The following is a 16,694-nucleotide window of genomic DNA, read 5'->3' as shown; positions in this document are numbered from 1 at the left end:
CCCGCTCCTGACCGCTGCAGTGGAATGGCAGAGGGTTAGGATTGAAAGGTGAATGAGGCTCTTTTCCTTATTTCATACAGTCCCCTGCTCTCTAGCAAGTTTAAAAAAAATAATCTTGGAAGACCCCTTTAACACTTTTTGTCAGACCAGCCCTCAGACCTGGGCACCACACCTCCCCTTTACGTGCAGGTACTGTTACTAATCAGCGCTTCGGACATGATACTGGTCATCACGTTGTTATTCTGTTTGCATGTTTATCTAGGTCTATCAAGAGTACTCTTCCTATTATTTTAATGAGGATTAACTTGCAGATAAACCCCTCTCTTTCCATCAGAGCCATTAACAGAGACTCGCATTGGGAATATTTATCTCTACAATATTGCTGCTAAATCTTTTGTCGAATAAAATATTATGCTGCCTACTTTCTCAAAATGGAAGTTTTCTAAAAAATAAGAACTACACAATAACCCTCCTACGGTAGGTAACTTCTTCCATGGCCAGGTTCACACTGTCTTAGGCCCCCTGCACATGAACGCGTGCTTCCCGTTGCCGTATTGCGGACTGCATTTGCAGATCTGCAATACATAGGTGCCGCTCCGTGGGCATTCCGCATCACGGATGCGGATCCATTCACTTGAATGGGTCCGCAAATCTGGAGATACGGAACGAAAGCATGGAACGGAACCCTACGGAAGCACTACGGAGTGCTTCCGTAGGGTTTCGTCCCGTACTTCCGTTCCGCAAAAAGATAGAACATGTCCTATTTTTTTGCGGAACGGCCGGATTGCGGACCCATTCAAGTGAAAGGGTCCACGATCCTCTGCGGCTGCCCCACGGACTGTGCTCGTGCATTGCGGCCCACATTTTGCGGGCCGCACCACGACCACGGGCCGCATACGTTCGTGTGCAAGGGGCCTTAGCAATCTCTGTAAGGGTTCATTTACACGTCTGCAAAAAGGGTCCGCATCCGTTACGCAAATTCATTTTCAGTGGCGCCGCAAAAGATGCGGACAGCACACAGTGTTGCTGTCCACATCCGCACATCCATTCTGCGGCCCCTCAATAAAATAGAATATGTCCTATTCTTGTCCACAGACACAGACAAGAAAAGGCATTTCTATTATAGTATGAAAGTTTATAAAAGTTGGAGGGCACTCACTTACCTAGTGTCATATGAACTACTCAGATACACCTCAAAAGCACATATATATATATATATATATATATATATATATAGAAACAACCATATTTATTGAAATGCTAGGTATGGAAAACCAATAAAAATGTTAAAGATTCAAAATTAAAAATCTAAAATTTAAAATACACCAATTCCGTGGTGCCAATCATTGTTGTAGTTGATTAGAATAGTTCATTCAAATATGTACATAAAACAAACTTCACCAAAATGAATATAATATATATATATATATATATATATATATATATATATATATAGTCAATTGCACATAGGTAAAAAAAAAAACAATTGTGCATAGGTATATAAAAAGGTGATCAACCAAACTCAATAGTAAATATTAGTGGAGTTTTTCAGTAGCATACCATCGATTAGTCGCCGCCAAATATATAGAACCAGGTTATCCTCCAGAGAAAGTTGCATACAGCCTGGTGGTAATCCAAGCCTTAGGTATGTTTTTATGTCTCTGATAGGGATGTATACAAATCTCCCCAATATTTGTAAAATCACAGCTATAATAGTATTAGGCTACTTTCACACTAGCGTCCGTTTGAAGGAGCTCACGAGCGGACCCGAACGCCTCCGTCCAGCCCTGATGCAGTCTGAATGGAGCGGATCCGCTCAGACTGCATCAGTCTGGCGGCGTTCAGCCTCCGCTCCGCTCGCCTCCTCATGGCCAGGCGGACAGCTGAACGCTGCTTGCAGCGTTCAGCTGTCCGCCTGGCCGTGCGGAGGCGTGCGGATCCGTCCAGACTTATGTAAGTCAATGGGAACGGATCCGCTTGAAGATGACACCATATGGCTCAATCTTCAAGCGGATCCGTCCCCCATTGACTTTACATTGAAAGTCTGAACGGATCCGCTCAGGCTACTCTCGCACTTAGAGATTTTTCTAAGTTATTAATGCAGACGGATCCGTACTGAACGGAGCCTCCGTCTGCATTAATATGATCGGATCCATTCAGAACGGATCCGATCAAGCGCAAGTGTGAAAGTAGCCTTATTACTATCGTAGCATTATAGCTGGTCAGAGCAAAAAGGTATTGTTGCTCAAATATTGTAGCGGTGCTTGTTATTAGTGTTGCTGCAGATTGGAGCAGTATATCGTAGTTTTGTTCAGGTGGTATAGCGACACTTGTTAGTAGTGTTGCTGCAGATTGGAGCAGTATAGCGTAGTTTTGTTCAGGTGGTATACCGACACTTGTTAGTAGTGTTGCTGCAGATTGGAGCAGTATAGCGTGGTTTTGTTCAGGTGGTATACCGACACTTGTTATTAGTGTTGCTACAGATTGGAGCAGTATAGCGTAGTTTTGTTCAGGTGGTATAGCGACACTTGTTATTAGTGTTGCTGCAGATTGGAGCAGTATAGCGTAGTTTTGTTCAGGTGGTATACCGACACTTGTTAGTAGTGTTGCTGCAGATTGGAGCAGTATAGCGTAGTTTTGTTCAGGTGGTATACCGACACTTGTTAGTAGTGTTGCAGTCGATTAGGATTACATAGCATTGATTGTTAGTGTATACCAGTACTTTAGAATAAAGATGGTTACATTACCACTCCTCCCGGACGTATGTCATCTTGGCGTCCTGCTTGTTGCTCTTGCCCCCTCATGGCTGGGTTCACTCCGTGCGTTTTGATGCAGCTACCCGTGTTGTAGAGCTTGCTCTCTGTGTTATTGCGAGATGTCCCTGGTGCGGCGCGATGTAGATTATTTCACTGTGGAAGTGTCTTTCCAGCTTTCTGTTGTGCTATAGAGATAGACGGGCCTTCAAAAATAGTGGGCGTATGACTGCACTGATTGCTTGATTATTCTAGTGGTTCATCGCCGAATGTATTACATCAGTGGGACTGCAAAAGATGCGGACAGCACACTGTGTGCTGTCCACATCCGCACTTCCGTTCCGCGGCCCCTCAAAAAAATAGAACATGTCCTATTCTTGTCTGCAGACACGGACAAGAAAAGGCATTTCTATTATAGTGCCGCCATGTGTGGTCCACAAAATGCAGAACGCACATAACCGCTGTCTGTGTTTTGCCGATCCGCAATTTGCGGACTGTAAAAAACACTTGCGGACGTGTGAATGGACCCTTATTCATCAGTCTCTTCCATTCAAATCCCCTCCTAGATCTTATAATCAAACGCATGAGATCCAGTAGTGAAGTACTGTAACTTCAGGGTTAAAAGCCACAAGATTTAGGATGAATTAAAATTCATGTGCATTCCATTAAAACCATAAAAATCATGGCCTTTCACGCCAGGCCCATGAATTACAGCGATTGACTGGGAAGACTGTGTGAACTTGGCCTCAGAAGAAGCTACCGCAGGAAGATTATCATGTAGTTCTCCTTTTCAGAACACTTCCATTTAGAGAAAGTTAGCAGCGCAAATGCGGTAATAACTTTTTTTTCTGTTTAAAATATAATTTTTCAATTTCATTTTTTTATGGCTTAGAACCACCACTTTTTAGTTCTTATTTTTTCTTTTTTTAGGGAGGGTTCACATCACGTTTTATATCTCAGTTTGAAATATACTTTACAAAAAAAGGATACAAAAACGCAGCACACTACGTTCTTGTATCCTGCAGAGTCCAGTAATAAAAATGTATACTTTTTTTTGTTCTGTTTTTTTTACAATGGAACTCTACGGTGAACACTACACTGCTACTGTATGGCATCAGTCTGAGGCATTCTTTTAACTTATACGTTTTTTGTATTCGTTAAAAGGGATGAGAAAAACGTGATGTGAACCCAGCCTAATAGTCGAATAAGGTACAGAGAAAAGATGGTGAAAATCCAAAGGCAATATTATGGGCTTTTTTATTGGTGGTGGGAAGTGGGGCAAGATAACAAGCAGCAAATTGTTAAAATATAGTCCCGGCTCAAAAATGTACGTTTTTTTTTTCTTTTTTTTTTTTCAGGCTGCTGAAATGGCTCTGCGTTTAACAGGGGTGAATAGGTGGTGTGTGAGTGGAACTCCAGTACAGAGGGGCTTAGAAGGTAACATTGCTACGATACCCAGGACAAGACAGCATTCCTAAAATGAGTCTTAGCTAAAAATGGCATTCTTTACATCTCTGCATTCCCACCCATTATACATACTTGAGTTGAAGACAAAAGTGAGGCAGTTTGTCTTGCTCTCCAACAGTGGTTTATATAATGTATTGGTGACATGAGTTTCATAACATCATTGGTACAATTTCGGGTTTGAGCCCTTGTAGTGATCACCAGACCACTGGTAAGTCTGGCACCTACAGCTTCCCCGCAACAGCAACCTGACGTTTCCCCTGCAGATGCAGGGGAAATGTAAGATGACATGGCGGCTACTGAAGCTCAAATCTGCCATATTACACATTTACCAGACTAGGAACCGAGCTGCTTGGCTCATGGAAGAATGCTGAGCATCCCTAAAAAATCATATAGACCTTGGTGGTCTTCTTGAGACAACCTCATTAAAGGGAGCCTGTCAATATGAAATTCACTGTTAAACCAGGCACAATGGAGGAGATTTATCAAACTGGTGTAAAGTAGGACTGGCTTAGTTGCCTGTAGCAACCAATCAGATTCCAGCTTTCATTTTTCACAGCTCCTTTGGAAAATGAAAGGTGGAATCTGGTTGCTATGGGCAACTAAGCCAGTTCTACTTTACACCAGTTTGATAAACCTCCCTCAATGTCTTGTAGGGCTAGCTCACCTGAATGCAATGATACCTTTCACTTAGTGATCTATTCAAATTCAAATAAGTCAAGTGCAGTAGGGGCGGACCCAAGCCTTTCTGCGCACGCGTGCTCCTCCTCATCCCTCTGCAAGCCTCTCCCCCTCCTTCCTAATTGACAAGGCCAGGTCCCGGCAGAGTCATCTCCCCTGAATAGTAATATATTTAATACATTCAGAACTTTGAGAATTTTAACTCCATTTGTAATCTCTTATATATGTGCGGAGAATGCGATAATTTGTCATAGGCTCTGTCTTTACAATGCAAATTTAATGTTATTGAGAAGAATAAAATAGGTATGGACTGCACATGACCGGCCCTATGATAGAAGTGCCTATTCTTGTCCGCGATTGCAGACAAGAATAGAACATGCTGTATCTCTTTCTCGTGCATGGCATTGGGGGACACAGCACCATGGGTATATGTCCAACTACCACTAGGAGGCACTAGACACAAAAAGTGTTGGCTCCTCCCAGGTGGGCTATACCCTCTCCACAGGCACGAGGCTATTCAGTTTTAGTCTAGTGTCCGTAGGAGGCAGACCTGTCCTGCTTTTTTGCAGGTTCTGCTGTTTTTTATTTTTATTCTTTTCTTTTTTCTCTCTTCCGCAGGTCTCGGTGTTCTCCACCGTTATACCTGCTGCAGGCTGGGGCTCCATCGTGTTCCACTTTAGTTGCCCCCCTGCGGGCGCGTACTTCGGTACCATCGCCGGTCACCCAGTCCCCACGGACTGCATCCGCAGTGGCTTGCCGGCATTCCCACGGTTTCCGTGTTGAGTCTGCCGAAGGGGTGACCCTGCTGCGCCCGAAGACATCGGATGGTGAGTATATCTGATGGTGAGTATACTCCCCTGTCCCTGTGTCCCTGCCCCAGGGTTAGGTTCCCTCCTGTGGCCAGGGGGATGGGATCCACCTTAGCTGGGGGTCCTGGGGAGCCTCCATCTTCCCCCTAGCCAACCCCCCCTTTTTTCTGGGGGGGGGGTTATATTCTTGTTTCCCCTCCCTTCTCTTCTCCCTTGGTTGGTCTTTTCTCTCCTCCCTGGCCACACAGTCTTCTCCCTGGCTTCTCCGCTACTTTAGTCCCCGGCTTCTGCCGGGACTAGGCCTCATCTTCTGTGGCCCGTTCCCGGCTCCCAGGTGCTCCGTTTGCCCTGATCCACCTGTCCCTAGGTGTCGCTTCTCCCCCCCTACCCTCCTCACCTATTTTTATGATTCGGTGGGCCCTCTGTCGGCCGCGGTTCGCCCCGCCCCCCTCGCTCCATTCCCGGCCGCCTTAATAAATCGAGGCCCCGGCTTTTGGGCCTGCTAGGCCGCAATCTTCCCGGCCCCTCCTCCTTGCTTCCCGGGCTTTTCTGAGCCCCGCCCGGCCCTTGGGAGGGGCTATCTCTTCACCCTTTCCTGGGCTAACGTGTTTTTTCTGCTGAAGGGGGTGGTTAACCCCTTCCCTCCCCTCAATTGCTTCATGTCCCCTGCAGCCCTACTGACCACCTCTTTTGGGGGGACAAGCTGCTGCAGCGCCTCTTTGGGGGAACAGGGCGTCCGGGTCAGGATAGACAGCCTCTGCTGGCTGCTTTTTGAGCATCTCCTCTCCCAGCCTCTCCTCGGTCGCCACGTGTTTTCACGTGCGTCCGCTGTCTGCACCTCTCTGGGTCTAACAATGGCTGCCGTGCGGTCAGCCTGTCCCTGCTGGGTGCAGTACCTCTTCCCAGATCCTTTCCCCGAACAATCCCTTTGTGTCGGTCCCCCATGAATGGGCTCCCTCCGTGTCAATGCCATGGGAACCTTGACCGCCTCTCCCTGGCGGTGTCGCTGGCCGCTACCAATCCAAATTGCGGCCACCTCTGCCCTCCCAGGGTCCTCCCTGCAGATGGGGCACGCTCAGTTAGGGGTACCTGCACCCGGGTTCGGCTAGGGGTAGCTCACGGTACTCCCTCGGGTGGTCTCAACGGGGTACCACCCCTCCTCGGCATCCTCGGATCCCCCCCAGGACAGGCCTGAGGCTGGTGACGAATCCTTCCTGTCACCCCATCCGTTGCCTCTGGGGACACCTCTGCGCCGATTCCCTCGGAACAGAGCATCAGGCGGTCTTCCTCCATACAGAAGCCCTCTGGGAGGTCAAGACGAATGTGGACGGAGGAACCTTTCCTACCCAGGGTTGGTATCCCCTCTAGTGGATTTTCGGATGGTGCTCCCCTGACCGCACAGGTATTCAACCGCACAGGTAAGGCAGCCGTCCCCGTGTTTAGCATACTGAGTCACCTACGCGGTGTCTCTGATACGTACGCCTTCTCCTTAACAGGGGGATTCCTGCACCACTGCCATAGGCTGTCCCTGACAAGCCTTCCTGGTTCCCCTATACCAGGGGCTATCCTCTACACATTTGAGAGTGTTTCCACAGGGTCCCCATCCTGGTGGTGGTGTTCGCCACTCTACCTCATTACAGGGGGTTCCTGTTCTGGGCAAGCGGTTAGCTCGGCTATCGCCTCCTGTAGGTTGGGGAGTTAAGAGCAATTGTACCGCTGCCTTGCCCCTTTTCATAGGTAGTGTACCTACACCTACTCCAGATGCTGAAGCCATTACTCCTGGCTGGCTCTGGGGTGTTCCATACAGCACTATTTCTCCCTTCCGGGCGAGATGTACAGGCCACTTCGATTGCCGTTGCAATTGCACCTGTCTGTTCCCAGCCACTTTGCTCCCGTCATAGGTAGAGTATCTACGCCATCTCCTGATGCTGTAGCCAATTCCCCTGGCTGGCGCTATGGTGTTCCGTGCGGCACTATTTCTCCCTTTCTGGCGAGATTTACAGGCCGCCTTTAATTGCCGTTGAAATTGCACCTGTCTATTCCCAGCCATTTTGCTCCCTTCATAGGTAGAGTACCTACGCCATCTCCGGTGCTGTGGTCGATACCCCTGGCGGGCTCTATTGTCTTCCAGGCGGCAACATTTCTCCCTACGGGCGAGATATAGAGGCCACTTTCTATTGCCATAGAGTTGCCCCTGTCCGGTTCAGTTACACCTGTCTGTTCCCTGCCACCTTGATCCCTTAACAGGTAGAGTACCTGCACCATCTCCGGATGTGGTAGCCGTTCCTCCTGTCCGGCTTTATGGTGTACCATGTGGCATTTTCTCTCCCTTACAGGACGAGATTTTGAGGCCTCCTCCAGTTGCCGTGGCCATTGCACCTACCTCATCATAGTGTGCACCAAACAGCCATCTTACTTCCTTCATAGGTAGAGTTCCTGAACCGTCTTTGATGCTGCAGCCGTTACACCTGTCTGGCTTCTATGGTGTACTATGCGGCCCTGTTTCTGTTGCCATTGCACCTACCTGATTGTAGTGTGCACCTGTCTTGTTCTTTGTGGTATCGTGCGGCCCTATGGGTTCCATTGTTAACGCAGTTGCTGTTGCACCTCTCTGGGTCTGGGGTGCACCATGCGGCCACATTGCTTCGATCTTAAATGAAGTTCCTCTTCACAGCCATATTTCTACTTTACAGGTTGTGTACCTGTACCCTCCGAATGCTGTCGCATCCCCAGATGCTGTGGCTATGTTTCCACTCTCCTTGGTCGGCAACATGCAGCCACTTTACCTTTATTTTAGGCGTGTGTTTGTAGTACCCCAAGTGCTGGGCCCTATGGTGCGATCTGTGGCCCAGACAGTTTCTTTCTTACTAGGTGTTTTCTGCCCACGGGTTCTAATCTGTGCTGCAGATGTTGGTTCCATCCGTTTGGTTCTTCCATACGTCTGCCACTCCGTTACTGTCGTCCTCATTGGTCTCCTTGTGCCGCTCAAGGCACTGTCAGCACCAGGTCACCCTTGTTCAGCATGTGCATGGTTACCATATCTGGCAGGGGTGGGTCAGCCCATCCCCCACCTTATCGGTCTAGTGCTGCTTCTGGTAGCTCCAGTATATGACTGATCTGTCTGGTCCGGCGGGTGGTCCTCATTCAACCTCCTACTCCATGGCCAGGTGGTTGTTGGCCTTTGTGCTAGAGTTGCTCTTGCTTTCTCTTTAAGGTCCTACGGTATGCTGTGCTCCGCGTTACCCCATGTTATAGGGGAGTACTCACATTGTTTCCTATTGCTGAGCGGGCCATTCCTGGTGTAGTACAAGGATCTCCACTGGATCTTCTACCTTGTTTGGACATGTAGCTGGTGAGCATCGGCCGCGGCAGTGGTTTTCGGTCATCGCTGGATGTCCGCCTCACGGTATCCTTCTGGGTCCACGGCTTTTTTTTTTTTTTTTTTTTTTTTTTTTTTCGTCGCTGGACGTCCTCCCTGACGGGTCAAGGACAGGACCACTGAGCGCCACACATCTGTCTGAATTTTCAGCTGATTGCTCTGGTATCGGTCAGGGCCCCGTAGTTCCTTCTGGGTCCAGGTGTTTTCGGTTTTCCCTTGTATTTTATGCTTGGTTGCACTACATGGCGGAGGGACGTTCCCCTTGGACCTTGCCGTCGTCTGTACCTATCAGGTACTTTCTCCCCCCTGCGAGTTTTCTGTATGCCGGTCGCAGCTGGTTTCTACATTTCTATGTAGGCTACCCCGGTTTTTTCATGGCGACTTCTGCATTCCTTATGCATATCGATGTCTGTCGTTTTGTGGTACCTCCGAGCTGCTGTACTTGCCCTCTCTGGGACAATGTTTACGGTGTGCTGGTCAATGTTTTTGGTGCGGCTAGTTGTCCATGGCCAATGTCCCTTCCCCTATGGCGGTTTCTTTTCGCCTTTCCTGGATATGCTGGCTTGCGTTGTCTTCCGGTGGTTCAGCTCCTGGTTCCTTGTGACCCCATCTGGGTACTCCTTTCTGGAGTCCCTGTCCCTGTTCATTTGAGGTCCTCTTGGGATTTGTCTTTTTTTCCATCCTCCCACGTAAAGTACCTGGTATTGAGTGGTTTGGTGCTACGGTTTGCAATTCCACCGTATGGTCTCCTTCGGGAGGGACCTCCTCCTGTTGTAGACCCCTTCCTCCTTAGGCTGTTCTGGAGTGCTCTTCTTCTACTCCCATGTCTGTCAGTCCAGTGTGTTCCTGCCAAGGTTGCCTGGGCCTGTCTCTGGTTCCTTTTTTCCATGATACTTCACATGCCCAGAGTTTCCTCTGGTCTTGCGCTTTACAGTGCTATCTTGTTTTCGGAGGCTTGTGCCTCGTTTCCTGTTTTTGGGGACGCAGGAGCGATCGTTCTTTGTTCCTGGCTTTTACCTACAACCCCCTCCTTCTCCAAGGGTTGGCAGTTTCCTCTAGCAGCCTTGGGTTTTCGCCTTTACATGGGGCGCTTGGCTTCTTCATCTGGCCTTGCGGTGAGGGGAGTCCCTCTCCCTTCACATGTGAGCCTTGCTATGGCTTCCCTCACTCGTTTGGTTTCCAGTGCTTCCCTGTTTCTTTTCTCCCCTGGCCTTTCAGGGGATGGCCACAGGTTTATGGGTCTGAGACAATGTAGGGCGTTGGGTCGATCCAACACGCAGTGCTGTCCTAATTTTTTTTTTTTTCTCCAGCCCTTGGCTGCGCTTGGTGTTCCCTTTTGCCACCTTCTTGCATTTGGGATTTTCTTCCAGACATTTGTCCTGGGGTGCTGGCAGTCTTCCCTGCTTCTTCTGAGGTTTCTTCCTTGTTATGAGACCTCTTGCCCATTCCGTGTTTTTTCCTGTTGGGTCACATGGTCACATTCTCCTGCACCTGTATGCCCAGCCGGTGGCACGTCTCTTCTTTTCCCACCCTCAGGGACTGCTTTGGGACGTCCCATGGTGCTGTGTCCCCCAATGCCATGCACGAGAAAATTGGATTTTTTGTACTCACCGTAAAATCCTTTTCTCGTAGTAGGCATTGGGGGACACAGATCCCACCCTATGTTTTTACTTCCGCTTCTCCGGGCTGGTCTCTTGATCTTTCCCGGTACGGGAGTTGTTGGTTCCTTGCTTTTCTTCTCTCTCCTACTGCTTTTGGTACAAACTGAATAGCCTCGTGCCTGTGGAGAGGGTATAGCCCACCTGGGAGGAGCCAACACTTTTTGTGTCTAGTGCCTCCTAGTGGTAGTTGGACATATACCCATGGTGCTGTGTCCCCCAATGCCTACTACGAGAAAAGGATTTTACGGTGAGTACAAAAAATCCAATTTTTGCTGGGCCCTGTGAAATTATTGTGTCCGTTCAGAAAAATTGCAGACCCATTCATATGGACGTGTGAATGAGCCCTTCTGCAGTTGCAGATAGGCTGGTGCTCTGAAACTAGCTTAAGGTCAGATCTAAATCCTCATCCATTGTGTTTGGCCATGCAGATTTATTTGGACTAGTGCTATTTCTTGGAGTGGATCCTTACTGGGTAAAACACTGGTGGGACCAGCTGCTTTACAGACCGTACTGCAGGAGGAATCCTCTTCCTTTATATCGTCTTATTGCCAAAATTATGTGGAGGTCCGCCAAAAAAGATGTTATTGATCAGGTATGTATTTTATATCTCTTTTTTTTTTTGTCAAATAATATAAAAGCTGTCTAAAGAGATCACACTTCTGTTATTTGTTCATGTATGTATGAGCCAAAACCAGATTTGGGTCAAAAACACAGAACAGGTGCAGATCCTTCCATTATACCTTATATCTGAGTAGGCTTCACTACAGGTTTTGGCTCACACTAACTGATGGAAATAACTGAAGTGTGAACTCAGCCTATGTAGTGACCAGCACTGGGTGCGCAATATTTCCTATATCTGCTGCATGTTACATATAGAATTAGGACATACGGTAGGGAGACATTTAAAGGGGCCCACACACATGGGAATCTGTCCAACCATCTAATGTGATTGGGGTGGCCCTGACTCTCCCTTCACTGTAGATATTAAGAGAAAGAAAATTAGGCATGTTGGATTTCAGCATGTCCAATCTTTTGTTCTCATAGTGGGTAGAGCCGCCATCCTGAAATAAATCTAGCAAAACAGTTGGAGCAATGCATAGGGAGATCTGTGGATCCATGTGAGGTACAGGGCTGGTTCTAGCTTTGTTAGGCCTCCTGCACACGACCGTTTTTTCCCCCTGTTTACTGGCCGTTTTTTGCGGCCCGTATACGGAACCATTCATTTCAATGGTTCCGCAAAAAGAAAACGGAATGTACTCCGTATGGATTCTATTTCCGTATTTCCGTTCTGTTTAAAGCTAGAACAAAGCCGAATCTGCGGCTTTTCCCTGCTCATGCCAGGTCTAAAAAAAAAGGCGAGGAAAGGGGCAGGACGGCCGGCCCGTCTCATTTATAATTTTCTACGCTTGTTTTAAGTGTAGAAAATGATCTCAATCTTCGCCAACAACGAAGCTGGGGTATATTAAGACCAATAGTGGATGTGCCTAAGTTATCTGAGGCCGGCATCATGCGCCAACACAAGGGGTATTAATACTGGCATCTGAAACGCTAGTCTTAAAGGCTATGTACCCATTTGGGTACAATTTTTTATTATTGCATTGTACTTATTCTAAGCTAAAACTATTTTTTTCTGTTGGTCTTTATTAAAATATGAAGTTTTTTTTTTCTGTACATAGCTGAGATGCTGTAGTAGCAGCCTCTAGATTTTCAGTTTTTTCCACCAGTTGGGGAGCTGAGAGACTCCTTATCTCTGCTCTCTGACCTTATAAACACTCATTATAGCTCAGTTCTTATCTTACTAAGGCTTAAATAAGTGTTTATGACCTCTTAGTAGTTTAGAGATACTGTTTATTAGATGACCAGCACAAAGTGAAAATACCAGTACCATAGTTAGAAAAACAATCAACCTTTTGTGACAGAATGGCTCAATATTTTTAGTAATGGCCAATAGAAAATATGATTTTGAGCCAAAACTGCAGTCACAAAACAAAAATTGCCTCTGAAGGTGTACATAGACTTCAATAAATGGCCCCTTAAATCCTTTCAAAGTGATCTATGCTAGAACAGAGAGAAGTGGAATTGATTCAGTTTGCTTTCTTGCAGATTCAAATCCCAGAACAAACAGAAGATGTTCACTGGCTTCACTTCTCTCCAGTGGAGAGACACTTCTATCACCGGCAGCATGAAGTTTGTTGTCAGGATGCTCTAGCAAAGCTACGTAAGATCTCAGATTGGTCTCTGAAGCTTAGTAGCTTAGACAGACGGACTGTATCCTCCATCCTGTATCCTCTGCTGAGACTAAGACAGGCTTGTTGTCACCCGCAGGCTGTTCGTGGGGAATTCTTACCATTGCAAAAGAGGTAAATCACATACCCCTTCTTTTGTTTACCAAACTGAAAGTCAGATAGGCCTCATAAAGCAGATGGCTCAATGATATTTGCAATGCTCTCCCGCTTGCACTCCTTTTCTGCTCTTCACTGCAGGGACACCATAGACTCAATGGAAATATGCTTTCAGCAAGGGATTCCATTGAACGCAAGAGGTTCCCAAACTAGAGCTTATTTTTTCAACTGGGGCCCTACAAATGAATAGTATTTCCATCATTTTCACCTCTGTACAGACTGTAACTTGTAGTGATAAAATGTGAACTCATGCAGCTAAGGGTACTTTCACACTAGCGGCAAGGAACTCCGGCAGGCTGTTCCGGCGGGTGAACAACCTGTCGGTTCTGTGCTGCCGCTAGTGCACGCGTGCCCCCGGACTACCGCTCCGGCCCCATTGACTTGTCGTACTTTTATTCCGGCCGGCGCTCGGCATGTTTGCTGTGCTGCTGCCAGAACTCCGGCCCGCCCCCATTATAGTCAATGGGGCTGGAGTGGTATTCCGGGGGCACGCGTGCACTAGCAGCAGCACAGATCCGACAGGCTGTTCACCCGCCGGAACAGCCTGCCTGAGTTCCTTGCTGCTAGTGTGAAACTAGCCTAAGGCTACATTTATTTGTAATGTATGCTTGGAAACACCGACCTGCATGCTAAACATGTCCATAGGTTTGACCGAGGCCTTGTTTGTCCAGTGTGTCGCATAATGTGTGGAATAGCATAGTAGACTACAGTATTCCAAGCAACAGTGTCTAGCAAGAAAAAAAAAATAATATTAACGTTGCTTAAACCTAGACTTTTTTCCCTTCCCCCACGACAGCACCACAGAGAGAGAGGATCCGCCCCCAGGGACAAGAAACCTGCAGAATAAAAAGGTGGAGCCTCTCTCCCACCTCAGTGGTTTTCTGTCCCTGGAGCAGGGAACCTGCAGTTTTCTTTCAGGTACCGCTAGTCTGCAAGTCCCAGAGGTTCTGTAGGACTAGTTGGTAACATACCTGCTGAGGTCTATCGCCCATAGGTTGGGCTGGCAGGACCCTAGGTGCCGGTGGAGGTCTGGGGCCTCTATCCGGTGCTTGCGGCGGGTGCGTGTGTCCCTCCAGGGGAGTAAGGCCACGCGACACTGGAGAGAGGAAAGGAAGCAGCACCAGGGGGTTGATGCATTCCTATACACGCGGCCTGATCGAGGCATTTTCCGGCGTGTGAATTCTGAGGGCAGAGTGGCTGAGTGCACTTCACAAGAACACTTCCGGTAAGCATGTGTGTTCCATGTGATGCACTTCCAGTGGCGTGCATTCCACAAACGCATCCAGTTTGGGGATCGCCCTCAATGCGCATGGCTTCCAGAGGAGGATCTCTTAAGAGAGCGCACGCCGGCAGGTCTCGTGAGGGTTCAGGACTACTGCCTCCTGTGAAGTTTATTTCTGCTCTCCTGTTTTAATACCAGTCCTGCGGGTAAGTGCCCAGTTTTATTTACTGAATTGATGTTTGGTCATTTATTTATTTTTAGACAAGACCCAGAAAGATTTTGGCAAAACGAAAAAACTAAGAATGTGCGCTGTGTGGATGCCCTTTATCCTCCTCTTACACTAAAAGGCTGTGCCAGGAATGCATAGATAAAACAGTTTCGGAAGAATCCCCTTGTTTCCTATAGAATATAAAGTCTCTCATTAGGTCAGAGGTTAGATCTTCTTTAAAATCTTGTAAATGTCAGAAGAAATCCACAGAGGCTTGGTCATCAGAAGTGGATTCCATAGACGGTGATCAGGATCAGGAGACATTTATATCTACGGATTCCTCATCCTCTGGAGAGGACTTAGAAGAATCGTATTTCCGGTGGAAGATACGTACAAACTATCAAAGGCTATAAGTTCCACTTTAGAACTAGAGGATGTAAAAGATGGTAAGTCAATGGTTGATTCTGTATTTGAAAGGCTTCAAGAGAAGAAACGCAGATGTTTCTCTTTACATAAGAGCGTTATTGCACTCATTAGTAAAGAATGGAATAAAACGGATAAGAAAGTACTTAACCCTAGGAGTTTTAAGAGAAGATATCCCTTTGAGGAAGAGGCCTCCTCTTCTTGGGATAAGGCACCAAAAATCGATGTTGCCATTTCCAAGATATCCTCCCTTCCATTCGAGGACATGGGATTTCTAAAAGATCCGTTGGATAAGAAGATTGACGCCTGCCTTAAAAGTACATGGGAGGCATCTACCTCCGCTTTTAGACCTAATGTAGCATCTACGGTTGCAGCCAGGTCCATGGTCATTTGGTTAGAGAGCTTGGAGAAACAGATTCATTATAAATGTCCCAGAGAACAAATCTTAGCCTCTATCCCTAACTTACAGAAGGCAGCAGACTTTATGGCTGATGCCTCTGTGGACTCTAGTAGATTGTTAGCTCAGGCCTCCTCTCTTTCCTATTCAGCTCGGAGAGCTCTATGGTTAAAGAATTGGAGAGGAGGAGACCTGTCTTCCAAACAGCGATTATGTGGTATCCCTTGTCAGGGAGAATTCTTGTTTGGCCCAGAATTAGACTCCCTTTTAGGGTCCATTCACTCGCCCGTAGAATGGGTCCGCATCCGTTCCGCAATTCTCTATGGGGCAGGAATGGATGCAGACAGTACACAGTGTGCTGTCCGCATCTGCATTTCCGGAGCGTGCCCCCGATCTTCCAGTCCGCAGATCCGGAAGATCCGCAATACACTACAGATGTGTGAATGGACCCTTAGAGAAGGCAGCTGATAAAAAAAGGAAATTTCCAGGTGTCTTTACAGGTTTTACCTCCAATTCCTTCTCTAAATCTAGATGTCCCTTTCGTTCCTCAGGGTTCAGGGGGAGAAGTCGTGGTAGCGAAAAGAGCCAAAATTCCAGATCTAGGGGGTTTGGGAGCAGAGGTTTTTTGTTCATAAATTCCTCTTCTCAACCTAAGAAACCATCCCAACAACAATGACACCAGAAGTTCTGTGGGAGGGAGACTAAAGTTCTTCCTTTCCGCATGGAAAGTTCTGTGGGAGGTTTAACATAGTACATAAGGCCGAAAAAAGACATTTGTCCATCCAGTTCGGCCTGTTATCCTGCAAATTGATCCAGAGGAAGGCAAAAGAAAAACCCTGTGAGGTAGAAGCCAATTTTCCCCACTTTAAAATTTCGCTCATTTTCCCCTCAAAGATTCAAGATCACAAAACCTCAGGGGTCGTCATCGAGTCTATCAGCAATGGAAGCAGAGATTCTGGAATTAGAGGAGAAACAGGTTCTGATTCCAGTAACGGAACAAGGAAAGGGGTATTATTCTCCCCTCTTTCTAGTAAAGAAACTGGACAATACCTTTCACACTATTATAAACCTGAAACAAATTAACAGACACCTTGTTCTGAGAATATTCAAGATGGAAACTGTAAAATCCGCAATCCAATTACTGTACCCGGGTTGTTTCATGGCAGTCCTCGACCTGAAGGATGCATACCACGTCCCAATTCACCCCTCTCATCAACAATTTCTCAGAGTGGCCATAATAGTCAGGGGTCAGATTCGTCATTTCCAATATCAGGCACTCGCATTCAGTCTTTCCA

At 47.3% G+C, this 16,694-nt stretch overlaps 1 protein-coding gene across 3 annotated transcripts in view; it reads left to right on the top strand.

Moving 5' to 3' along the window:
- SHPRH (SNF2 histone linker PHD RING helicase) overlaps nucleotides 1-16,694 on the top strand; it is a 139,748-nt gene that overhangs the window by 68,762 nt on the left and 54,292 nt on the right. For all 3 annotated transcript variants that reach the window (XM_044292552.1, XM_044292551.1, XM_044292553.1), the window contains 3 exons: nucleotides 4,112-4,190; nucleotides 11,176-11,339; nucleotides 12,851-13,107. In XM_044292552.1, the coding sequence (XP_044148487.1) occupies nucleotides 4,112-4,190; nucleotides 11,176-11,339; nucleotides 12,851-13,107 (500 nt within the window). The remainder of the gene's footprint in view (nucleotides 1-4,111; nucleotides 4,191-11,175; nucleotides 11,340-12,850; nucleotides 13,108-16,694) is intronic.

Source organism: Bufo gargarizans, chromosome 4 (assembly GCF_014858855.1).
Source record: "Bufo gargarizans isolate SCDJY-AF-19 chromosome 4, ASM1485885v1, whole genome shotgun sequence".
Lineage (NCBI taxonomy): Eukaryota > Metazoa > Chordata > Amphibia > Anura > Bufonidae > Bufo > Bufo gargarizans.
This window is presented reverse-complemented; position numbering and strand designations above follow the sequence as displayed.